Below are 23,290 nucleotides of genomic sequence, written 5' to 3' on the forward strand. Positions count from 1 at the left end.
CTCTCCTTTGTCCATCCTACATCCACTTGGCTTGGAACCCCCCGGTCAAGCTCGTACCGTCTAGTTCCGCCTCTAGTCTCCTCTGTTCTGCCGTCTGCCCACTTTGATTGAGTGATCGGTGTTGGAGAATGTGAGAAACGAAACCCGAAACCGCTGAAATGTGACTCTTTGACTGGCCGGCCGCGTGGTTCAGCCAGCGCTGGACCGGTACCTTGCACTTGGTCGTCATACTTCTTTGTTCACCACGCTCATCATTACTGCCTTGATACATTCCCCTGTCACCTCCTTCACTTTTCCAAAACTACCTTCTCTTTCTTGTCTACTGCTTTCGTCCCGTCCCTCTGTGTCTGTGCCTACTTCAATCTCATCTATCTCCCACCATGGCCAAGCCGTGGATCTCATCGCACGCTCATACCCAACCCAATCGCCAACCTACCAAGGAAAAAGAAAAGGATCAACCATCCACTGACTCTCCCAAGAACCGCAACTCGGTCCGCTTCAGCACATACAGCATGGCTCCTTCACTGACTCCTACTGTTGGAACCACCGACTCTGCACACGCCGAGATTCGCGACATCGCTACTGGCCTCGACCGCATGGAGAACAAGGCCCTCTCCTCCCAGCGCGTCACCCTCACCGATGAGAAGACAGATACTATGAGCAAGCTCGCCCTCGGCGCAAAGCTTGAGCGCGCTCTCGACAGGAGAATGAGTGGTCAGGACGCTGTCATGCGACCTCGCGGCCAGAGCCTCAACGAGAAGCTCAGCGAAAAGGAGTAGAGCTTGTCAAAAGGGAACCACCAAAAACCTACAACAAACGCAACAAAGCAAATGTCTTGCAGATAAGATACCCCCGCAAACGAGAACCTCTTTTCAATTTCATCGATACAAAAATACTTTGTTTTCTGGTCTGGCCTTGATCTCGCTGCTGAGAGTAGCGTGCGGTGTCCTGCTCCTGTCGCATTTTTCGCAAACGGAATAAGGCGACACGCCAACAATCAACTAGGGGGAAATTGTGTGGAAATTCGAGCCACAAGCCAACCAGCCTCAACTGTCCCTAATTTATACTCGCAAAGCCCATGAGCATGGATCTTTTTCGATGATTTCAAACACATGCGAAACGGAAGCTGGAATAGCTGCTTTTTGGCGTCCAATTCCCTCCTCTTAGTTTTCTTTTTATATGTTCTTGTTTACTTTTTAATGGTATGCTGCGATGGAAACTACAGTAGCAGAGACACGCAGGAATGGGGCATGAGATGCATGAACCATTGGAATGGAATTCGGGCGACTAGGTGATCAGGGCTATGGATGGGGATAAGGGAAGGGGCGGTTTCGCATTTCCTTAATTTTACCAGGCGTAGCGATCAGGGTGGAGATTTTGCATTGTACGAATAATATTCATGGATACACATTCGGTGGCTGTTATGTTTCGCATACGACTTATAGTAAATGCCTACATGAGTCGCCAGCTCGTTATATGGTGTTTGATATTGTGAAGTTGAGCACCTTGAAGTTCTACGATGGTTTGGGTATTCGTGTGATCCATCAAATGCATTGCGTCGGTATTAACAAAACTCCTAGTAATAGCCACGACCGAATAAAATATGCCGTCAATAAAACATCAATATGCCAGTGTTGATGGCATTTCCCGACCGAGACTCATGTTTCCTCCATGGCCTCTGCTTATGCTTCTCATGTCTCGGGTGAATCCTCCTACTCCGTCTCAGTCTCAGCACATAAGCCCAATGGCAAGCACACTACCATGCTTGACTTAAGCCTCCTGTCTCGCGATCCTCTCCTCGATATCCTTCAAAAGCTGCACTAGCTCTCCCTCCTCGCCCTCAACCTCGAGTCCTCTTCTGACCCAGTCTCTGGCCTCCTCCAGTCTGCCCATCTCAGCCAGACATCTTCCTCTTCTCCACCAAGCTTTTGCGTTTCCAACCCAGCGCGCCTCAACGCTTGCATGCGCATCCACGGCACCCTCAGCCCAGTTCTGCATGGCCATGTGCGCCTGCGCCCTGTTGGCAAGCAGGCCGCTGATCTCCTCCCGCACGAGAGCAGCGGGTTCCCACATGGGTCGCTGCAAGGCCATCTGCACGCCTAATGTGTAGAACTTGATGGCCTCAGGGAACTTGCCCTTGCGGTATTCGTTGTTACCCGAATCGCGGAGCTTGGTCACATTGGCGGTGCGCTTGGGGTGGACGGGCACAGGAGGCGGGGGTGCGCCCGAGGGGTGCTCGATGGTGAGGAGTGAGCGGTGGAGGGTGTTGAGGGCTTCGAGTTCGGCAGCCAGAGAGCGCGATGCGTTTTGAGAGGTGATGGCCTTGGACTGAGGGTCCATCTGAATGGGGAGAAGGTCGAAGTGGTCGAGATCCGACATGTTGACGGCTTTCGTTTGTTTTCTGGGTTTGTTCTTTATATGCGACTTGATCTTCTAAGGGTATTCTTCCTTTCTTTTCTGGTAAGTCTCTTGGTCGTAAAAGAGTGACTGGTTGGGAGTGTAAAGTGACAAAGTATTTGGATGCTGTCCCGCTGTCCCAAAGTAATAGAGTGGGTGAGGACACCTCACATTAAAAGCTTATCTTATCGGCACATGACACCCAGAAGCCGACATGTGCTACCCTACAACGAGTCGACTTTCTGAAAAAGAGCTTATATCAAGCCTCCAATTTATTTGATAATGTTTCTAATCAACTGAAGATGTTGAAATGATTTTGGCTTATGCCCAGCTACCTAATATTGTAAGCTGAGCAGGAGACGGGTTATGAACTACGTGTTAGATGATGTGGTAGATGTTGTAAGAGCGTTATCATAAGACTTCCGATGAACTCAAGTCATGACAGCACGGGTACTTTCAAGTAGGTCTCCATCAATCTACCAGGAAATAGACTGAGTAGGTAGTTTAAAAAATGAGCATAAGAGCGTAATCCCACTGCAGAGGTTTGTAATTCAGAAGCGCACAAACTTACAGCATCACTATACCACTCATGACAAACATTCGCTCATTGGGAGCTTAAGCTCAAGCACTGACGTCAACAGGAATAAACAGACACATTACATTCACATGTAATCATAATTGATCAAACAAGAGCCTTTCCTTTTCTACTCCTATTGTGCAAAATGCGAGACCCTGTCCCTTCAGGGAAGCGTAACAAGATCACCTCCCATTGCCATCACTCATAAAACCCGTCCGCCGAACTCTGGCGTCCTTGGATAAAACAGGGGATTGATGGCAATTCCAGACCCGTCAAACGTTCATTAATGAAATATCCCTCCTCCTAATCATCAAAAGCCTCACACATGAACCCAAGTTCGAAGAGGTATCCACACTGAGTCTCGGTCATCCTCATGCGTTCAATCATGTTGAATCTTCGAATCTCTGTGCTTTAGATTCTTCTTGTCTCGGATGATAAGTGCAAATGGGGCAAATCGAGGATCGTGGTTGGGGGACTTTTCATTTAGAACATTTCTTTTGGGGGGAATCGACATCTACTCCTCGAGCCACCCTTGCCATCACTCAGCAAATCAAGTAAATCCCTTTGGTGAACCGCCGCGCCAATCTAATGAAACGCACGAGAAATGATAGACATTGCCAAGTTATACCTAGACCGGCAAGATCCCAGGTCGAGGGATATGGCCAGCTTAGTAGCCGTAGTTGGCAAGAGCCTTGGAGGTTGACTCCTTGACATCAGCGTTCTTCTTAGCATCGGCCAGTTGTCGGGCAGCGATCTTCTTGCGCTCGTAGTAAGCAGCGCCCTTAGCCTTTCTTCGCTCCTCCAATCTGTGGCGAGTTAGTGCGTGTCGAGTAGACACATCATCGGGAGAACATACCGAGCAACGACATCCTGGTACTTCCAGCCAACCTCGTGGGACAGACGACCAACAGTGCAGAACTTGCGGCCGGGCTGGAGACGGAGGACACGGAGAGCCTGGGGAACGACGACCTTCTTGGTCTTGTCGTAGGGAGGGGGGACACCCTCGAAGACCTTAAGGCGCTCGAGAGCGGCGGCACCGCGGGCAGTCTTGTGGGGGATCATACCACGGACGGCCTTGTAGAAGATTCGGGAAGGAGCACGGAAGTGGAAGGGACCTATATCGAGTCAATGACTGTTGTTTGAGGCTGAGGAACGGTTTCGACTCACCACCGCGGGTGGGGTTGTATCGTGTGATCTTTCGGAGGTGGGCGTGGTACTTGACTGTTGTCATGATCAGTTTGGATGTTCTTTAAGTAGCATCGCTGTGGTAGTTGTATCCAAGGATGCTCGGCCACATATCGAAAGTCTGTGGTATCGTGGGATGAACATACGCTTCGCGCGGAAGAACTCGCCGGAGATGTTAAGGGCCTCGCAGCGGACAATAACGATCTTCTGACCGCTCAAGAGCTGCTTGGCGACAATGGAGGCGAGTCGGCCAAGGAGATGGCCCTTGCCATCGATGACAACCTATAAACGCACACAACGGTCAGCGAAATGCGTCTTCAAGACCAATATTCCCATCTGAAAGCAAGTGACGAGCAACGCCCACAACAGTTGCAGGCGCCAACTGTTGAGATCCCAAAGCGTCCCCAATCCCATCGCCGACGTCTCCCAGTTGCTCGCATCTCGTCTTTCCTCAAGGCAATATTGATTTGGTGTTTTTTCTGTCGGTGGCACTCACAACTTGCTCGAAGCTGGACATCGTAACCGTCTTTTCTGGGGGATTAAAGAAAAGGAAAAGAAGGGCAGCTCAGTCGACGGCTAAGACAAACAAATCCTCGGCGAAGATTTGGATTTCCTGTGCTGCTGGGGTTAGTCGTCCCTCGAATGTTGGGTGCAAGTGGTCGCGATACTGATTGAGGGCGAAAAATCCATGGGCCGAAGAGGGCTCGTTGTGTCTGTACGCTAACCTGATAGGGTAACGCTTCAGTGAAGAGCAAGCGACGGTCGGCAAGAGCTTAGGTTTGTTAGCCCTAGGTGCAAAAAGCCGAAGTTGTTCCGGATCACTAAAGGTTTGTGCCAAATGGAAAGTGACTGATAGCGGGGTCTCCGCAGCTTCGAGAATGTCACGTGGATTGATTCAAATCTGGGCTGTTGGACCTGGAGCATGATGCAATGCGAATGCGATAACTGGGGATCGTTGCCAGTCAAGGCTTCATACGTCTATCGCAATGATTATTAACACAGTTACTTGGCACAAGATATCAGTGTCAGATGATTTCAATCAAAATTCTTGCCAATCTGCTCAAATGCTGTCTATCTTTGTCATCATCGTCAAGGCCATTCCTTGAATCTATTGTACAGCTTGTTCTATATCAAGAGCAATCAGGTAGTAGTCGATAAGTCGTTCCCAATAACGCCAAGTGCACTCAAACCAGACAATCTTTTCAATCGACCACCTATAATTCAACGCCTTCGCTTAAATGCGGGCTCAAGACTCCTTTGCAGTATCCAGATCCTTCAATGTCTTTTGAACCTGCTTGACCAAGTCCTTTCTTCGCGCTCTGACCTCGGGCATTCCTTCAGCCTCAACGCCGTCCAGCTTCAACATAATATGCATCATAATACTTTCAGATAATTTGCGGTGATCTTCCTCACGCTTCTTAGGATCGGAAGGTGGGGATTCGATGTAGTCGGAACACAATGGCAGCCACTTGATCTGGAACTCAACAGCGAGATCATCCAGAACCTTCATGGGTCCGCTGGCGGCTCCTGTAGATGTAGGCGGCGCCGGAGGTGATCTTGGGTGATCGAAGGTGGAAGCACTGTCGCGGGGGCTGCCTGACAGAGAATCACCGTCACTGGTGATGCCCTTCTTCTTGCTGCGCTTGTTCTTGCGGCGACGTGTTTTCCTGTCTTCCCGGGGAGCATCAACGATGACCATTTCTTCCTCCGAGCCACTGCTGGCTGCATCCTCCATCTCGGGCATAACGGCCATCAATTCGCTGTTGTTCTTAACACCATAATCGCGGACTGGCGCCATGGGATCCTTGAGTTGCTTTCCCTTGTAAAGAAGCTTGATGCGTGAAGTTCCGCGCTCAGGGAGCTCCATCATCAATCCAACCCGGTCCTTGACATCTATCACTCGCAGCTTTCCATCCCCGATCGCATAGGCGGGGAAGTGAGCAGGATATGTGATGCCGCGATTCTTGATTAGGAGGACATCGTCTTCGATTGCTGGGGGTGCTGTCGAATGAGATCTGGGATAGTATCGGTCCTCGGTGACGCCATCAAGATCTTGAGAGGTGATGTAGCTAAAATCGTCGTCGGTGACAGCGGGGACGCCGCTGGGCATAGAACTGTAGGGCGAAATCTGTTCGCGGCCAATAGACCAGCCGTATCTCGACATTGTTAGGGGGACGGCAACTAGAACAGCGAGGCTGCTGTAGACGAGGGTTGGAGGGACGCCGAGTGTGTCTGATATGTATTCGCCTGAATCTTGAAATGCAGACGAAAGGTTAGCCAGCGCCCCGTTGAGGTAGGACGTGACGTTTTGTAAGGCACCGGGAGATGCCACGATTTCTTGGGCGGAATCCACCTTGTTCGACGGTTTCTAAGGTGGTCCCAGACAGGACACCCTAGAGGCAAATGGGAATAAGAGTGCAGCAATTGACCAAGGTCCTGGACAGGAAGAAAAGGTAACGACAGGGCGGTCGGTCGATAAAGCTGAGTGACTGGTGGTTCTCTTGTGATCGACCCGTGGGCTGATGTGGAGCGATGAGCAGAACAGGTGGGCTACGATGCAAGGCGTGCAACGATAACCAGAAGCTTGCGAATCGCAGGCGGAATGCGACGATCACGACCCCTAAGTTAGGGTCTGCGCCGAACCTAAGTTGTCGGCCTGGTTTCGTCCTGCGCAACGAAACAAGTAACTTGGTAGTAGGGGGAAGTGTAAAACCACTGTAGCCGGTAGTGGTACACGGCGAAACTGGGCAAACGGGTGTATCGGGCTGGGCTGGGCTGGGCTCTTTCGAGGGTGACACCGTGAGGGGCTCAGGCGTCAGTCAGTCAGTCTTTCTTTGTCCAAGCCAAGTACCGGACTGTAGCGTGAGTCTAAAGCGCTGTACGTATTCTGTATTGATGATGACGGGGCGATGCAATGCAGGAAACCGGGCAGCTTTTTAGGGGACACTTGAAAACTGCAAGTCGTGAGACCGGCGATTGGTGGAGATGGGGGCGGGAGGGGACAAGTGCTGTACAAGAGGTCGCCCCGAGAATCAAATCGAATGCAAGAAATATGCACTGAAGACTTGGGGTTTCGTTTCTTTCCCTTTTTGGAGAATAGCAAAGTTTGCAGGTTGCGTTGCAGATGAAAAATCTAGATTTCTAACTATAAAAAGGGAGAGGCCAGATTTGAACTTTTCTAAATTTGATAATCTATGGACCTGGGTACTAAAAAGCCAAGAGCCGCATGGGGACTCCGAGTCTCCAACAAGCCGGGCTTCTGTTCCAGGTCCATGGCCTGACAATTGGCAATCGAAAGCTGGGGGAATGTGTCAGACTGTTCTAGCGGGAAATCGTAATCAAGGGGTTCAGAAGCCACTAGATTTGAGATTATCAACCTTGAAGTCATTTATGCCAGCATTTGTTGCAGGTAACGCGTAGAACACAGCAATGTATAACTCAAAAAGAAACTGTAATAATGACTCAATTTCTACATGAATTTGGTCATTTGTGCAAAGTCCTATGATCCCATTACGAACACTAGGCTGATGTCAGATGTTAGATATCATGAAGTTTGTCAGTATTTTCAAGGTGGGTATACAAAGCCACCACAAACTTGTCTTAGATCATTGTTCGTTCATGGTACACAAAAGCCCAATAAGAGATGGAAATTACAGCAATAAACCCGTGACTAAAACAAAGCTCCATTTGTCGGACCATTGTTGCTTAGTTCTCTCCCTTTCGAGTGGAGGTTCAAGATCGAGTTATCATGACTAGTAGTAGTCAGCCCGAGGGACCACAGCAGGACCCTCATCAAGACGAACCACTGATGGCTAGTCTGGAAAGAGATTCATTTAAACATTTGCCTAAAGTACAAGAGTTTCTGGAACCTCTTTCTTCCTGATGTCCCTCTTCCATGGTGCCTTTCGAAACCTCTGCTTGGGCATTTTTCGTTGCTCGCTTACCCTACTGCAGGCGAAATAACAGTGCAGAAATCGGATTATTGAGTCATTTCACGATATTATGGCCGATCTAGTTGACTCAATGGCATTATGATACATTCCTCCTTTCTTTTGACTCCAAGCCGCAAATAAATCTTTTTCTCAAGGTTATAACCACTTGCGACCTCTTTTATTGAAGTCTAATCTCAAGAAGCCAGAAGTAAGTTGTTTCAGCCGCTGAACTCTGATAACAATGAACACGTATAAACAGCGACCGAATGACATTACTTTACGGACATATTACAGCGATTTGGGCCAAAAGTAAGAAAGCCATCGTTCATGGCTTTACGGCTTTACGCGATGGAGAACGGAAGGTTTCCTCATCGTGTCCGTCCCATGATGGCGGCCAGCATCGGATCTAATGTCGAGGTTTAGCTGGAACTACTTGCAGTCACTATGATTATTCAACATTTCATTTCTTCTTCTAATTCAAATGCTTACTTATCACCATCATGTAGGTAATCTTTCGGCTGCGCTTACTTACAAGGGTTCAACGGCAGTTAGCAGATCACTCAACGCAAGTGCTTACGGTGTTCCTTTCAACACCAATAAATTAGATATCCTATTATGCTTATATATAGCGAAATGATGAAAACAGAACTATAAGCAGTGACGAATTCGGCGTTTGTAGACTGAAGAGGCGCAATAGAGCGACGCAAATCGCAGATTGATTCCAAAGCCACATATTGGATGATTACTTAATCTGGGGCGTCTTAGCTGATTGCATCATTGCATTTTTTAGCCACTGACAAAGCAAACTCGCCCTCAGCTACAGCGCATACTTCCATACATCTTGCGCAATTCGTCCCTCTTTCCCCATTGACTTAGAATAAATACCTCCCCCACCCCTACACAAGCTTCCTTATGAGTTTCTTTCGATCATTCTTCACTCGCGCAACAAGCCCCGGCACAATGACTCAAGCATCAACCAAGGTTCAGCAACTGATTGACAACAACTCTGTTGGTATGTTATCCCGTTACGAGATGGGTATCGAATAACGACTGACTTTTTCGCAGTTGTCTTCTCCAAGTCTTACTGCCCCTACTGCAAGCAGACCAAGAAGACACTGGACGAGCTCAACACCAAATACGAGCTCCTCGAGCTTGATCAAGTTTGTAAGTCTAGCTACCTGGAGTCTTGAAGGTATTATACGGGTTGCTAACAGACTGCAGCCGATGGCTCTGCCCTGCAAGACGCTCTAGAGCAGATCTCTGGCCAGCGCACCGTTCCCAACGTCTACATCAAGCAACAGCACATTGGTGGTAACTCGGATGTCCAGAGCTTGAAGTCCGGCGGAAAGCTCGAGAGCCTGATCAAGGAGGCCAATGCCGTGGCGTAAGAAATACAAAACCATAACGACAAATCGATATTATGAGCTAAGGATATCTGGTGCTCTCAGTTCTAGGCTCTAGACATCTATAGAGCGCATACGACATGGATAGATGGCGTCACCTGAAGATTAGACGGTACTACAGCTGGGCAAAATGACCCAATTGAGTTGAATTCATGATCCTTCGACATTTGTCTTGATCCGCGTGCATTATAGTGATACAGTACATGCCTAAATTTCCGTATGTACATTATTTGCTGCAAGTTTGACCCTCTCACAGAACCTGAGTGGCGACAGTGCCAACGGGTCGTTCAACAAACTCCATGACGCCATTGATGATGTTCTTCCTGGCCTCCTCTGACGCAACCTTGTTGCCAGCGAGGTAGTTGAGCCACAGCAACCTTGAGAGTCGCTCGTCCTCGACAGTTCCCAAAACGTTCTTTACGGGCTCCTTGCGTGTGGAGTCGTTATAAGTGATGGTCAGCTTTCCGGCCGCGTCTCGAACAAGCAAAAGTTCGTTCTTCTTGGCTACTTGGCCTCGTTGGAACAAAACCTTGAAATGCTTCATGGCCTCTCCGAATGTCTCGTCGTTGTAATCGGGGTTGCGTGCCGAGCGAGCCTGGATAGCTCTAACGAGACCGTCGCGCATGTGGGGGAAGTCGGTATCTCGAACGGGAATAATGCGGAACGCTGAGCGGCAGCCGGCATCCTTCAAAATCGAATTCCACGTCTCCTCACCCTCAGTAGCGTCCTGCAGAGCCTTTCTCAGGTCCTCCTTTTCGGAAGGAATCAGTGTTGTAGCAAGAGGGTTGATCTTCTTGACCAAGTAGCGCTGAAGCTTCTCAACATCTTGGGTAGCGACGTAGAAACCCACCACGTACACCTCAAAGCCGAGGAAAGTGACTGTTCTTGTACCCAACCCGACCAAGGTGAATTCCGTGCCATGCTTGTCTGTAACAGCAGCAGCAATTGGACCAGCTACATCGCCGGCTGCTCCGACATTTTCGACTTCTAATGTTCGAGGAAACAACTTGACTGTTGTGTTGCCTGTTGGGACGACCTCGTTTCCGTCCTCGTCATGAATAACCACCTTTCGCTTCTCGCCCGCCTCTGTCTTAAAAATCTCCTTGGGCACTTCGGTATCGCACTTGATCGCTGCCTTCTCTTTTTCTCCCTGTGCTTCGATGGCCTTTTTGAGCTTCCATGCTGTGTAGACGAAGGAAACGATACCGGCAATGGCACCGGCAGCCAAGAAAGCTGTTCGGTTTTGCTCGTAATCTCGTCGCTTCGAATTGAGCTGGTTCACGTCGAGGTCATCGGTCAATCGGCTTGATCGTTGGGAGAATAGAGTCCGGCGAGTCGTTAGTGGGATGGCGCATCTGGCATGGGCTGATGCGCGAAGCGCAGGGCGGAGGGTTGTGGGACGGAGCATCGCGGGGTTCAGGAAGAGATATCGAGGTATCAAACCGCAGGCGAACAAAAAGCAACGTCAATCTGAACAATGGGCAAAACGATAGACCTCGATGGTGATGGTCTAGGTTGCTAGTCAGGAACCTGCGATCACCTCAGAAAGTTGCGGAACAGACGGGTAAACCCAATCCGAGCGACAGCCCCACTAAATTGATTGACAAGCTTAATCGACGGCTACGTCAGCGATGCCATCGCGAGGGTCTTACCCTGTAGCTAGGGTTTTTTTGGAAGTGGAGGGATCATGGTTCTCCAGGTTTAGAACGTCATGGCGGAGATGGGTTTATTGCTCATGATGCAGAGTGTTCAACAACAGGAAGAGCCCTCGCTAATGCGTAACCGAACCAATATTGCACCATGTCTATCTGTATCTCACCTGCAACTAGAGCGTGACTTTTGTTTCATGCGCGAATTCGATCATGAATAAGTCTAAACCATCAGTCATTTCTTTTCATTAGTTCTGGACAATATTTATTGACCTACTTCTGTAACCCGGATACGTATATCAACCTGGCACTTTAAATCATGTCTCTTAGGACTATTATCGGTCCAAGCCACCTGCAGAAGGAGATTGATTTGTGCTCTTAGCTGTTCTCAACCTCAAATCAAATCGCCGTGCTTACCTCCTTCATGTGTGTGAATGCATCCATGCCTGTCATCTTTCCCCGCAGCTATCACCTACCTGAGAATCACGGCGTTTACGATCTTGAAGATGGCAACGAGCGCGATTTTAATTATATAGCAGAGTTCATTCAAATATATTAGTTTGTCGTAACGTGATGGTTTATAATTATTGGATCGGCTTGTGCCTAAAAGAAACAGAACTAGACCGTGTTTTCCAGCTGCATGAACCAAGCACGCGGTATTCTGAAACATGTATCATTCCTTGCATTGAAACCATCAAAACATTAGACTAAGTCAGTCACACACGACCATCACCATCACCATCACAGATCACAGACCCGCAGACCTCAAACCCCTGACCTAAACAGACCTAAACGACAAAAAAAGACCGTGTCAAACCCCAACCCCAACCCCACCACGGCCATCCCGCCCGACTACGACGTAAAGAGGAGACTTGGGCTGAGGATCATCTGGCCTGGGCTGGTCTCATCGGACGGGAATCAGTCATCAAGATCAAGAGAGTCTACGGATAGATAGCGGCAATTTGCAGGGGACGCGGCTGAAACAAATCGCCAAGTGCAGGACAGTGACAAAACATAAACGCCCCGAATCCCGTCGTGCCGCTCGCCGTGGATATATACTTGTGTTTCTTCATCATTTGGCTGTGTCATAAGTGTTGGTTTCCTTGCTTTCGAGGTACCCCAGTCAGCTACGCTACCGCCGCCCACTAAGTTAGGTACTGCGCCCAAAGCCGACCTAATCTATCCATCCTACTCGCCCAAAAATCCACTGCCCGTTTTGGTTTTGGCTCTTGACCTTCCATGTCAACTTGATTCATCCAACCTAATTCAACTCCTGCCGCCATTCTTTTCAACGGCCATCACCGAAAATTTCTTGGTCGCGGTATTGATTCTGGGCTACGACGAGAAACATCATATTGCTTTCGCATCGCTACTTCTTGCCGCCGACCGCCTGTACCTAGAAGGAGCCTTGGAACCGCCCACTGCCGCTGCTTAAGAATCACCCTTGTGATCCCTGATTTCCCTCCCGCCTTAATCCTGCCCAAACAATCACACCGAAAGACGTCACCACATAAAGCTCTGAATCGTTCTCGCGTCTCCGTAAAGCGCTTCTTTCCTCGAACGTCGACAAAATGGCCGCAGCTGCCACTCCTTCTGTCGCTGCGAGTGCGAGGCCGAGTCCTGCCCCCGCCGACGAGCGGGAAGACTCACGATCATCATCCTCGTCAACCTCCCCCGCGCCAGCCGACAACGAAGAATCCGACTTTTTTCTTGGAGGCAACGACTCGCAGTCGAGTATAGGCGTACCCAACTTTCAAGATATGCAGGTCGAGGACGACTGCCAACCGCCCGTTCTTCGGTTGCCAAACGAGATCCTCATCAGCGTGTTTGCCAAGCTTAGTGCCACCTCCGACTTATTTCACTGCATGCTTGTTTGCAAACGCTGGGCTCGGAACACCGTGGATCAGTTATGGCACCGTCCCGCTTGCACAAATTGGAAGAACCATGCCAGCATCTGCCAGACCTTGGGGATGCAGAACCCATCCTTTAGATACCGCGATTTCATTAAGCGCCTGAACCTTGCCGCCCTCGCCGACAAGGTCAACGATGGCAGTGTAATGCCTCTTTCGGTCTGTACTCGTGTCGAGCGTTTGACTCTTACAAACTGTCGTAACCTGACCGATTCCGGCTTGATCGCTCTCGTGGAGAACAGCAACTCGTTGTTGGCGCTCGATATTTCCAACGACAAGAACATTACAGAACAGTCTATCAACGCCATCGCCAAGCACTGCAACCGACTTCAAGGACTCAACATCTCGGGTTGTGACAGCATTTCTGATGAGAGCATGATCACTCTGGCGACTAGCTGTCGTTATATCAAGAGGGTATGTTTTGTGACGGTTCTATACATGTGCAATGACTAATTGAATTTAGCTTAAACTCAATGAATGCAGCCAGTTGCGGGATGATGCCATCCACGCCTTCGCCGAGAACTGTCCTAACATCCTAGAAATTGACCTTCAACAATGCGTTCGCGTCGGCAACGGCCCAGTGACATCCCTTATGGTCAAGGGCAACTGTCTACGGGAGTTGCGGTTGGCAAACTGCGAACTTATCGATGACGAAGCTTTCCTATCACTACCCTACGGACGAACCTTCGAACACCTTCGTATTCTCGACCTAACTTCATGTCATCGCTTGACAGACGCTGCTGTACAAAAGATCATTGATGTGGCCCCTCGCCTTCGCAACCTTGTCCTTGCAAAGTGCCGAAACATCACTGATACCGCCGTCCATGCTATTTCTAAGCTTGGTAAGAACCTGCATTACGTGCATCTGGGTCACTGTGGGAATATCACCGACGAGGGTGTCAAGAAATTGGTTCAGAACTGTAACCGTATCCGATACATTGATCTTGGCTGCTGCACCAACCTGACGGACGAAAGTGTCAAGCGCTTGGCACTCTTGCCCAAGTTGAAGCGTATCGGCCTGGTGAAATGTAGCTCTATTACTGATGAATCAGTCTTCCATCTTGCCGAAGCTGCGTATCGTCCAAGAGTGCGACGAGACGCCAACGGATTACTTGTTGGCAACGAGTACTACGCCTCTAGCCTCGAGCGAGTCCATCTGAGTTATTGCGTCAACTTGACCCTCAAGGTTCGTTTGGCCTTTGTCTAATTCATAGCTATTACTGACGCTTTACAGAGCATTATGAAGTTACTCAACTCCTGCCCACGACTAACCCACCTGAGCTTGACTGGAGTCAACGCCTTCCAACGTGATGACTTCCAGCCGTACTGCCGGCAAGCTCCTCCTGGTATGTATCGCCGAGACTTGCTTACACCGTCACTAACTGGATCGTAGAATTCACCCAACACCAAAGAGACGTATTCTGCGTTTTCTCTGGCACCATGGTATCCAAATTCCGAGACTTTCTCAACACTTCACCCCAATTCGAAGATATGTGGGATAATAGCTGGAACCGAGCAGCAACTGTCAGCTATCGAGCACGTGCTGCTTCAGCCAACCAGCCAGCAGCTCCCACTGGAGAGGGAGCTGATGATGAGATGGTCGATGATGAAAACGACTTCGAGGGATTGGACGGCAGTGAGATGATTGTGGATGCCCAAGCACAGAATCCAGTTAACGGCAACGGAACCGTGAATCCCAACGGATTGATGAACAACGCCTTCCAACAAACCATCCCTGTACCTCCTCCGATCCCAGGTTTCCCTATAGGTCAGCACCCTACATTCTACCCTTCGTTCGCTCGCTTCTTGCCTTCGTCGCCATTCTTACGACAGGATCCAAGAGTGCTCAGTCCGATATTCTTTCAGAACACCATTAACAACATATTAGAAGACGGAATGCCACAAAACTCGACCAGTCAGGCTAGCGCAGCACCTCTGGGCCATGGTGCATCTACAAATCGGGAGTCCCCCACTGGCGCAAGCACAGCGACGATCCACCGACCGCAAGAGAATGGGGATCAATCTGACACGACGAACTGAATGACGAGACGTTGCTTTAGTATACATAGACGGCGCTATCAGATTTGTTTTGTGTTTTCATTTCCTGTTCACGGTACGTGCGGATCTTGTGACATTTTGACAAGTGGCTGACAGTCTCAGAATTAGATTAAGCGTGCTCGCACACGGACGGTATGACTAGACGGGACAGAGCGTGTCAAGGAGTTTTGCGTTTACTTCCCCTACGAGCCGCGGTTTGCGGTAATGACTTTAACGGCAAAGACCAGTATACTTATACCACAGAGGGCACAGATAGGAAAGGATGGCGACGACAATTGATCATCCGCATTCATGAGCTTTGGTTTTATGTACAGCTTTGATAGGAGTTTAAGCACCCGTAGAGGTTGCAATATATTGTGTTGAGTGATGTAAAACTATGACCTTATCTTGGACATTATGTATAAGTTGTTGCTGCGTTTGTGAACTTTGATGACAGCTTGCTTCAATGATATTACAATGGTATATTACTTCTAACTTAGGAAATGAGCCACACTAATGAGCTTTATCCTTGACCTTGACAATTTGAATATTATCGTATCCCTCACTTAACAGCTCTAAACCTTCTCGTGACTTGTTCGCGCACTTGCATCAGAGTTAGGATGAGTGCTGTCAGCCATGTGACGGGTCATCTCAACATAGTCATACGCAAACTCGCCCAACTGTCCATCATCCGTGCCAAGTTCCTCCTCCTCGGGAGAAACACGCAGGGACAGACCAGGAATGAGGTTGAGAAGGAAGAGTAGAATGCAGGTCAACACAAAGGACCAGGCAAAGCAGGCTAGAGTGCCAGCAATCTGGTAGCCCAGCTGAACAAAGTTGCTGTCAACCCAGCCGATGGGATCATATTCTGCGCCATCAAGAGAAGCGATAGATTTCCTGTAGGGAGTTAGCGAATGGTTTATGCAAAGAAAGATGATGAGAGACGTACGTTCCAAAGATACCAGTGAGAATGTTACCAACCATTCCACCGACACCGTGGATAGCAAAAATATCAAGACTATCGTCGATGTTGATAAGGAACTTGAGCTTGGTAGCGAAGTTGCAAATGACACCACCGCAGACTCCGATGATGACCGCACCCCATGGCTTGACAAAGCCAGCGGCGGGAGTGATAGCAACGAGGCCGGAGATGGCACCGGAACAGAAACCGATGGTACTCCACTTCTTCTCTAGGCGATAATCAAGAAGAATCCAGGCGATGGCACCGCATGAGGCAGCCAGGTTGGTCACATAGCATGCCATGACGGCACGGATGTTCATAGCAAGGGCGGAACCGCCGTTGAAGCCAAACCATCCGATCCAAAGGAAGACTGTGCCGAGGACAACATGTGTGACGTTATGAGGACGGTAGGGAAGACCATTGTTGCGAGAGTAGCCGGTGCGCTTGCCGAGCATGAGGGAGTATGCGAGGGCACATGTTCCTGAAGCAACGTGAACGGGACCGCCACCGGCAAAGTCGTAGCTGGGAAGGTTGAAGAGCCAGCCATTGGCGTTCCAAGTCCAGTAGGCGATGGGATCGTAGACGATGGTGGACCAGAGGAACATGAAAACAATAGCGGGGAGGATGCGACCTCTGTCTGCCACGGCACCAATGGCAAGAGCAGGTCTGTTAATGTTAGTATGACGATAGTAGACAACTAGAGAGAAACTCACGTAATGGCAGCAAACATGCCCTGGTACAAACAAAAGAGAATGTCAGGGAGAGCATCAGAACCATTGGGCTGGGCGAGTGTCTCCATGAGACCAAACTGAGTAAGATCACCCAAGAAGGCATTTCCAGTTCGCGAAAAGGTCAAGGAGTAACCCCAGAAGAACCACTGGAAGCTGATAACAGCGACTGAAATCATGGACAAAAGAATCAGAGTCAGGGCCGATTTACGTCGAGCAAGTCCACTGTAGAAGAAACCCACGCCGGGAATCATGAGAAGAACGAGGACGGCGCAGGTGACCAGAAAGACCAAGTGGCCCGTCTACACAGCATTAGTCGAGGTCCTGCAGCTATTCCAGCAGAACATACCTCGTAGAAGACGTTGAGATCCGAGACACCAGAAGAGTAGCCATCATCGGCAGAGTCAGAGGTGCCATTGTAAGTAGACGCCATCGCGACAACACTATGCGCTGCTGAGGCGCAAGCTCTTGATCTAAATCTGGTGCAAGTCCAGATCAAGTCTTACAGCTAAAGAGAATGGGATGAGGGAGGACAAGGAACCCGGGATTGGAAGGCTTGATAGTTATTTAAACCACAAAAACCCCGAGTAGCTCGCGACGAGCCAAGACACATTGGACATGGCGACCAGGGGAGGGTATGGCAGATAGTGTGGGGGATGCTTGATAAGACGCCCGTAGGTTAAGCAGCAACAGGAAGGACACTCCGTTGGATTGAGCCAAAAGAGCCACATGCTCGGGTTGATGGCATCTCGGTCGAGTCCATTAGGGACATGTCAATGACGGCCAGCTTGAGAGTCAGCTGCCAAGGAGAACTAGTTGATGATCCTCCACAGCTCGAAACTTAACCAACGATAAGCTTGAATACGAAACTTGTTCTGACGAAGCGTTGACGTTGAGTTGGGAAACTCCTTTCGTCCCAGAGATGAGGTTTTGGTTGTGTGAACGGTCCCCTGTTAGCTTGTTCCTGAGTCTGGCACACCCAATCTACTAATGTTGCTTATCACACTAGCATTCCGATGCGGTCGTAGTTGGATGGACGCCACACCCACGTCTAAATAGCCTGCACTGATAAGCTCAGATATGCCTATAGGGCGCGTCTCGTAGTCTTGACTTGGCAGTTGGTCCGCGATGAACATCTTTTCTTGGCCATAGTAGCAGGCATTTGAGAAGTTGATGATTCGGCGTGCATGTTCGGGAAGGAAGAGAAGAAACGCGGACCAAGACTATGCTTCTGATTTGTCGTACCCCTCTCTGACTGAGATGAGGAATCGAAGGAGCGTGCGGCCGCAATTGTATCGCAGTGTTGAACTCGATATTCCGATTCGCTGTTGTCCAGCATATTTTAGGCTTGAGATCCTTCTAAGAGACATCAACTCTGACAATGCCGGAATGGATGACCAGACCAAATTTAGATGGCGAAAAAGCTCCGAAGAGACACCTAAGTCTGGACACCTTCTTCTGGGACATGCAGTGACTCTTGCGTTTCCCCAGACCCGACGGACTGCATATCCGACACATGTCCGTGCCGTTTATACTTCTTATCAGACTCGACCTCAGGGTTGCCGAATTCCAATAAGAGACGTTGATCAAGGCGGCGTAGAATGTATATAATTGGACGGTTCTTATCTCTTGGCAGGTTTGGTGGAGCGCTTAGCGTCGAGACCCTGAGCTCAGGGAATATGATCCTTGTCCCTGTATGTCGTGTCGCTCGGCCGATACTTGATACAGGTAGATAGATATCTTCATGTGCAAGCAGTTGAAAGTTCGGTGGGAATCGGCATCCTGCTTAGTTCAAACCTCTTATAGTGCTTATTATAGAGAGAGAAGTAAGCGTCGTATAACAAAATCTCTGCATTGTCGTACGACCTGCCAGATCTAGATGTTACGTTGAATGGTGTTCTTCTGTGATATTGAATCCCGAGGTTCTGGTAATAGAGCTACACCGGAGATGGGGCAACAGTCGTGGAACTATTTTGCAAAAGTGATATGGTTGACAAGTTTACCCCGGATTTGCAATGTAAACTATGCTTTTGCGCCCGCAACGTCCTCGATCGAACTTCGTTGCGCGCGTCAGCATGCGGACTACCCGCTATTCGAGACGCCCTGAGCGATAGACATAATCGCCGTTCATGTATATAAGCTTGACCTGCGTCGCGTGGTATATCCAGCCGTTCTCGAAGCTTGAGCTTACTTCGATGTTGGAGATTTCAAACCTCTGCCGTCTTCCAGGACGCCCATTTCGCCAGCTGATCATAATATTTGCGAGAATCCCGACCGGCCGCTTTGACGACGACCTTCCCTACCAACACGTCCTTGCTAGTCCGATTTGTATAACACCAAGAGTACAGCGACACTCATCAGTCGTTAATCTCGACACTTGTTCTGCCTTATCGGATACCAAGGCGCCATGTTGCACTAGCAATTTGCCGATGGCACAAGTTCAGCTCAGTCCAGCTCCATGTTGTGATACCCAAGCTCATCATGGGTGTGGTGATTGAGGCCATAACATGATATGATCAGAAGCCATTAGACTGAGTGAGGGGCGCCATATTTGTTTGAACTTGGCATAGATAAGGGAGTAAAAGAGGGAGTAATGGTTGCGACCTGGCTAATCCGCCCGTGGCGTACTTAGCGCAAGATAAGAAAATGCATGCCACGAGGTAGGTCAAAAGGCAAATAGCGCACTGCGTGAAGGAGCATTGCAGGACTCTCATTTCGCAGTCAAATCGAGTGCCGGAAGCTGGACAATCTGAAGATGAAGTACTGGGTTTTGGGTTAGTTCATGTGAGTCACAGAAGGGATCTGGAGTGCATTTGGGTACGACTTTGGACTGTAGTTCTTTGGGATTGCTCGAGTTGTCTCCTTCTTGTTGAGCAGTCTTCAGCTCTAGGTCGATATGCGCCTGTCGTAGGTCTTAAGCTCCGACGGGCTGCAAGATTGACATTGCGCCATGTCTGGGAATAGACAGCTGCCCAAATAGTGGCTGCTCTGCGACATGAGACACCCGTACAATGATGCAATAATTGCAGCTTTGTCCTAGGGTGTTGATGATGATACGATCGCCCTATCAGTCGAGCTGGGCCTCCCATTCCTTTTCCACTTGTATTAGGTGCTCAGCAACCTTGCGTGGTATTTCGCCCTCCTCGAAAACCTGCCTCTCCTGGTTTGAGATCCGGTCGAGAACATAGCGACTGATAGTGTCTGGGTCTCTTGCGCCACTTGGGGGTCTTCCAATACCGACACCGATTCGTACAAATGGTGAGGAAGGATACTTATCCTGCGAAAGCCGTTTCTTGATGTCCTTTATGCCATTGTGCCCCTTGGGACTTCGATCCCAAGCTCTAGGTTGAACAACCCCCTGTTTCAACTCGAGTTCGTCATGTACGATGATCAATGCAAGTGACGAAGGATCATGTCGATTGACCATTTCTTTCCAAGCACGAGCAACAAAGTGTCCAGAGATGTTCATAAGTGTAGGTGATTGAACTAGAGTATACTTTGGGCCTTGAGATACCAGGCATGATTGGCCACCGAAATTCGTCTCCTCAAATGAAGGATGGCGTAAAACGTTGGCGAGGCCGTTGATAGCAAAGTGACCAGCAGAATGAAGACTCTGGTATTTCGGCAAGGGATTTCCCAAGCTAACAACCAGGAACCGAGGATTGAACATGCTGGTGAGACAGGGTCGGAGAAAAGTTGAACACCTTGGATGGATCTGATGTGATCAATTGCTTTGTCTGTGTGTTTCAACTTTTTCCTGCCCCAGAACGCGACCCTATTGAAACAGATCGTCAAACTCTTTCCATAAGGCTGTTCAGAGATGAGAACCCACGCGTGATCACGTGTCTCCAATTGGAGGGATCCAACACAGCCCCATCGCTGACGTCGTTCACCTTCGATTGGGCTGCCAGGCACTACTGTGGCTGAGCTCCAGTTTTGTCGTCACTCTTAACCCAACTTCCATGTTTATTGCCATCCACCTCCTGTGATACCATCAGCAAGTCAACGATACCCTCGAGCGCACTCACAACTTCCTGCCGAACCGTCCCCTTAATCGAAGCGAGCAGATTAATTCTATAAACATAATCTTTCAATATGTCGTGGGCGGGTACGAGAGCCATCACCCCGCAATCAGGAATGGAATCGAGCAGAGGGGTCTAACATGAGGCAGGGTTTAAGAAGAATGTCAACCGCGCGACGACGCAGGTTATGATGAAGACGGGTATGCGAATTGTAACACTTATCCATGGATGAAGCTGATTGTGTTGTAGGGCATGTGGAAAAGACAAACGATCGTGATTACGAAGTCGAAGAGAGGTCAGCAATACGAGAGCCATTGGAGGACAACATCTAACGGAAACAGACGATTCAAGACTATGGAGGCAGCTGCTTTGCGACTACAAAAAGAATCAAAGGGTTATCTTGATTCTCTCCGAGGTAGGCTTGTTGCTCACCGCATAGAGCTTCAGATACTAAAACCCGACACAGCCATGACCGCATCGCAAATGCGAATTGCCGAAACGATAGATGCTTTCTACGGCGATTCAGGCGCGAAAGATGGTGTTAGCAGGAGTTATAAACAGGCGGTCGAGGATCTGGACGCCGAAACCATTAAAGCCCTCGATGGCCCGTACCGAACAACCGTCCTCGACCCAATCACACGATTCTGCGCTTACTTTCCCGATGTCAACGAGGCAATCAAGAAGCGCGCCCACAAACTGCTTGACTACGACGCGCTCCGTGCGAAAGTAAAGAAGCTCGCCGAGAAGCCTGATAAGGACGCCACAAAGCTGCCCCGTACCGAAAAGGAAATGGAGATGGCCAAGCAGGCTTACGAGCAGTTGAACGAGCAGCTAAGCACTGAACTCCCTCAGCTTATCGAACTCCGAGTACCGTACCTAGACCCCACTTTCGAAGCTCTCGTAAAGATCCAGCTGCGGTTCTGCGCAGAAGCTTATTCGCGTATGGCGCAGGTACAGCAATACCTGGATGCTGACACGAGAGATCAGTATGCTGAGGGACAATTGGACGCCCGAGTGGAGCAGGTTTTGCAGGAGATTCGCGAGTTAAGCATCAGCGGTACGGTATAAGCTTTAATTGGATTTACGTCTTATCAGGATTGGGGAACGGCGTACGGATCAGTTTTTGTTTATAGGCATGTGCTAGTATCATGAAGATTCATGAGCAAATAGATTCTAGTTGGCTTTATCACGTTGTACCATATATAGGCAGACCACTTGCTATGATTTTATTATTATGTGCTTTGCTCTTGGGCGAACACCTTGCTGAATAACTAATCAGTTTGTAGCCCCATCCAGCTACAGGCTCATACTGAATTATAGAATATCCTTTTCGCCAGCACCTCTGTCGTAAGACTGGCTTATGCGGTATCAACATCAGACTCTGATCCCGCCGACTCGGACTTCTCACTCTCTGGCAGCTTAAGCTGTGCTCCATCGATCTTGGTGTCCCCGATCTTGGTATCCTCAACTTCTGACTCTTGAACCTTCGGACCCTTTGATTCTGATCTCTTGCCTTTCGAATCCTTAGTCTTGGGTACATCCACCTCTTGTACCTCATGTTCTGGCTCTGACTCATGCTCAATGGCCTCTGGTTTGAGTGTCGAATCTTCTGCCTTCTGCCTCCCCTTCCCCTTCCCCTTCACGTCTTCGTTCTTCGTTTCAGACTCTGAGTCTTCAGCTTCGGGCTTTCCATGGACCATGACGGACGCCACCTAGTGTCCAGCATTAAAACCATTCCCCGATCCAAACAGATCGCTTAGACTTAGTCGTCTGCCCATGGCCTGCATGGCTGGACCAGCCTCAGGTCCTTGTGACTCAACAGGACCAGCAGAGCGTGCAATCTTCCAAGCTTCTTGGATGATAGCAGCGTTCACCTCTCTCGTCTCATCCCGGTCGTTGTGGATCCACACTCCCATGACGTTGTCGCCCTCTTCCCAATCGCCCTCGACCTTCATAATGACGAGCTCACCAGAAACTTCGGCATGAGACACCCGCGATAGATCTACGATCACGTTGTCCAGGCCTCTTCTGTTGAGGACAAAGACGCAAGCTCGTGGTCGTTGGCCAGGATCTTCAGGCAGTGGACTTTGCGCGCAGACGAACATGGTACCTTCAACACCAGACTTTTTCCAGCCCTCAGTACTGCTATCAAATGTGTAGATGACAGCATTGGCGGCTATGCTAAGAATCGTGTGGATAGTGGGGAGATAGCGCTGGAGCACAGAGAGGTTGAGTTCGGTGTTTGTACGTGGAGGTGGTGGCGCGTACGAGTCAGTATGTATAGCTGCGGCATCAGATTCGTAGTCGGAGACGGCTGGTATGCGATTCGATGGCTGTCTGCTGTGTCGCGCTTTTCGTGGTGTTTGTCGACTCATGGTGGTGGGTATGGTGTTTTGAGGTTGGGCACAATTCAATGCGTGGGTGACAATGCTGGTGCTAGATAGCTTAAGGGATTTGATCGACAAGGGGCTTCTTGAGCTATGTCGTAT

General features: G+C 49.5%; 11 protein-coding genes across 11 annotated transcripts; 4 read left to right on the forward strand and 7 right to left on the reverse strand.

Annotated features, from left to right (window-relative positions):
- Positions 1 to 380: 380 nt before the first annotated feature.
- FIESC28_07736 (uncharacterized protein) lies at positions 381 to 779 on the forward strand (the record flags this gene model as incomplete). The annotated part of the gene is made up of 1 exon (XM_031161876.1): positions 381 to 779. One exon carries the CDS (start codon positions 381 to 383, stop codon positions 777 to 779), a length of 399 nt encoding a protein of 132 aa, XP_031013992.1.
- A 991-nt stretch (positions 780 to 1,770) lies between these two features.
- Positions 1,771 to 2,379, reverse strand: FIESC28_07737 (uncharacterized protein; the record flags this gene model as incomplete). The annotated part of the gene is made up of 1 exon (XM_031161877.1): positions 1,771 to 2,379. One exon carries the CDS (start codon positions 2,377 to 2,379, stop codon positions 1,771 to 1,773), a length of 609 nt encoding a protein of 202 aa, XP_031013993.1.
- Positions 2,380 to 3,641: 1,262 nt separating this feature from the next.
- On the reverse strand, positions 3,642 to 4,676 carry FIESC28_07738 (uncharacterized protein; the record flags this gene model as incomplete). The annotated part of the gene is made up of 5 exons (XM_031161878.1): positions 3,642 to 3,780; positions 3,831 to 4,089; positions 4,142 to 4,195; positions 4,306 to 4,441; positions 4,656 to 4,676. The coding sequence occupies 5 exons, from the start codon at positions 4,674 to 4,676 to the stop codon at positions 3,642 to 3,644; spliced, it is 609 nt and encodes a 202-aa protein (XP_031013994.1).
- Positions 4,677 to 5,405: 729 nt separating this feature from the next.
- FIESC28_07739 (uncharacterized protein) lies at positions 5,406 to 6,323 on the reverse strand (the record flags this gene model as incomplete). Its single annotated transcript, XM_031161879.1, has 1 exon — positions 5,406 to 6,323. One exon carries the CDS (start codon positions 6,321 to 6,323, stop codon positions 5,406 to 5,408), a length of 918 nt encoding a protein of 305 aa, XP_031013995.1.
- Positions 6,324 to 9,051: 2,728 nt separating this feature from the next.
- Positions 9,052 to 9,479, forward strand: FIESC28_07740 (uncharacterized protein; the record flags this gene model as incomplete). The annotated part of the gene is made up of 3 exons (XM_031161880.1): positions 9,052 to 9,103; positions 9,157 to 9,255; positions 9,313 to 9,479. The coding sequence occupies 3 exons, from the start codon at positions 9,052 to 9,054 to the stop codon at positions 9,477 to 9,479; spliced, it is 318 nt and encodes a 105-aa protein (XP_031013996.1).
- A 265-nt stretch (positions 9,480 to 9,744) lies between these two features.
- FIESC28_07741 (uncharacterized protein) lies at positions 9,745 to 10,902 on the reverse strand (the record flags this gene model as incomplete). The annotated part of the gene is made up of 1 exon (XM_031161881.1): positions 9,745 to 10,902. The coding sequence occupies one exon, from the start codon at positions 10,900 to 10,902 to the stop codon at positions 9,745 to 9,747; it is 1,158 nt and encodes a 385-aa protein (XP_031013997.1).
- Positions 10,903 to 12,714: 1,812 nt separating this feature from the next.
- On the forward strand, positions 12,715 to 15,093 carry FIESC28_07742 (uncharacterized protein; the record flags this gene model as incomplete). The annotated part of the gene is made up of 4 exons (XM_031161882.1): positions 12,715 to 13,467; positions 13,517 to 14,239; positions 14,288 to 14,399; positions 14,447 to 15,093. 4 exons carry the CDS (start codon positions 12,715 to 12,717, stop codon positions 15,091 to 15,093), a joined length of 2,235 nt encoding a protein of 744 aa, XP_031013998.1.
- Positions 15,094 to 15,665: 572 nt separating this feature from the next.
- On the reverse strand, positions 15,666 to 17,212 carry FIESC28_07743 (uncharacterized protein; the record flags this gene model as incomplete). Its single annotated transcript, XM_031161883.1, has 4 exons — positions 15,666 to 15,987; positions 16,040 to 16,717; positions 16,765 to 17,081; positions 17,129 to 17,212. The coding sequence occupies 4 exons, from the start codon at positions 17,210 to 17,212 to the stop codon at positions 15,666 to 15,668; spliced, it is 1,401 nt and encodes a 466-aa protein (XP_031013999.1).
- Positions 17,213 to 19,846: 2,634 nt separating this feature from the next.
- FIESC28_07744 (uncharacterized protein) lies at positions 19,847 to 20,449 on the reverse strand (the record flags this gene model as incomplete). The annotated part of the gene is made up of 1 exon (XM_031161884.1): positions 19,847 to 20,449. The coding sequence occupies one exon, from the start codon at positions 20,447 to 20,449 to the stop codon at positions 19,847 to 19,849; it is 603 nt and encodes a 200-aa protein (XP_031014000.1).
- A 425-nt stretch (positions 20,450 to 20,874) lies between these two features.
- FIESC28_07745 (uncharacterized protein) lies at positions 20,875 to 21,869 on the forward strand (the record flags this gene model as incomplete). The annotated part of the gene is made up of 5 exons (XM_031161885.1): positions 20,875 to 20,887; positions 20,951 to 21,001; positions 21,051 to 21,096; positions 21,143 to 21,216; positions 21,268 to 21,869. 5 exons carry the CDS (start codon positions 20,875 to 20,877, stop codon positions 21,867 to 21,869), a joined length of 786 nt encoding a protein of 261 aa, XP_031014001.1.
- Positions 21,870 to 22,159: 290 nt separating this feature from the next.
- FIESC28_07746 (uncharacterized protein) lies at positions 22,160 to 23,176 on the reverse strand (the record flags this gene model as incomplete). The annotated part of the gene is made up of 2 exons (XM_031161886.1): positions 22,160 to 22,513; positions 22,676 to 23,176. 2 exons carry the CDS (start codon positions 23,174 to 23,176, stop codon positions 22,160 to 22,162), a joined length of 855 nt encoding a protein of 284 aa, XP_031014002.1.
- Positions 23,177 to 23,290: the final 114 nt, after the last annotated feature.

Source organism: Fusarium coffeatum, assembly GCF_003316985.1.
Source record: "Fusarium coffeatum strain FIESC_28 chromosome Unknown BRIP53273_contig_174, whole genome shotgun sequence".
NCBI lineage: Eukaryota > Fungi > Ascomycota > Sordariomycetes > Hypocreales > Nectriaceae > Fusarium > Fusarium coffeatum.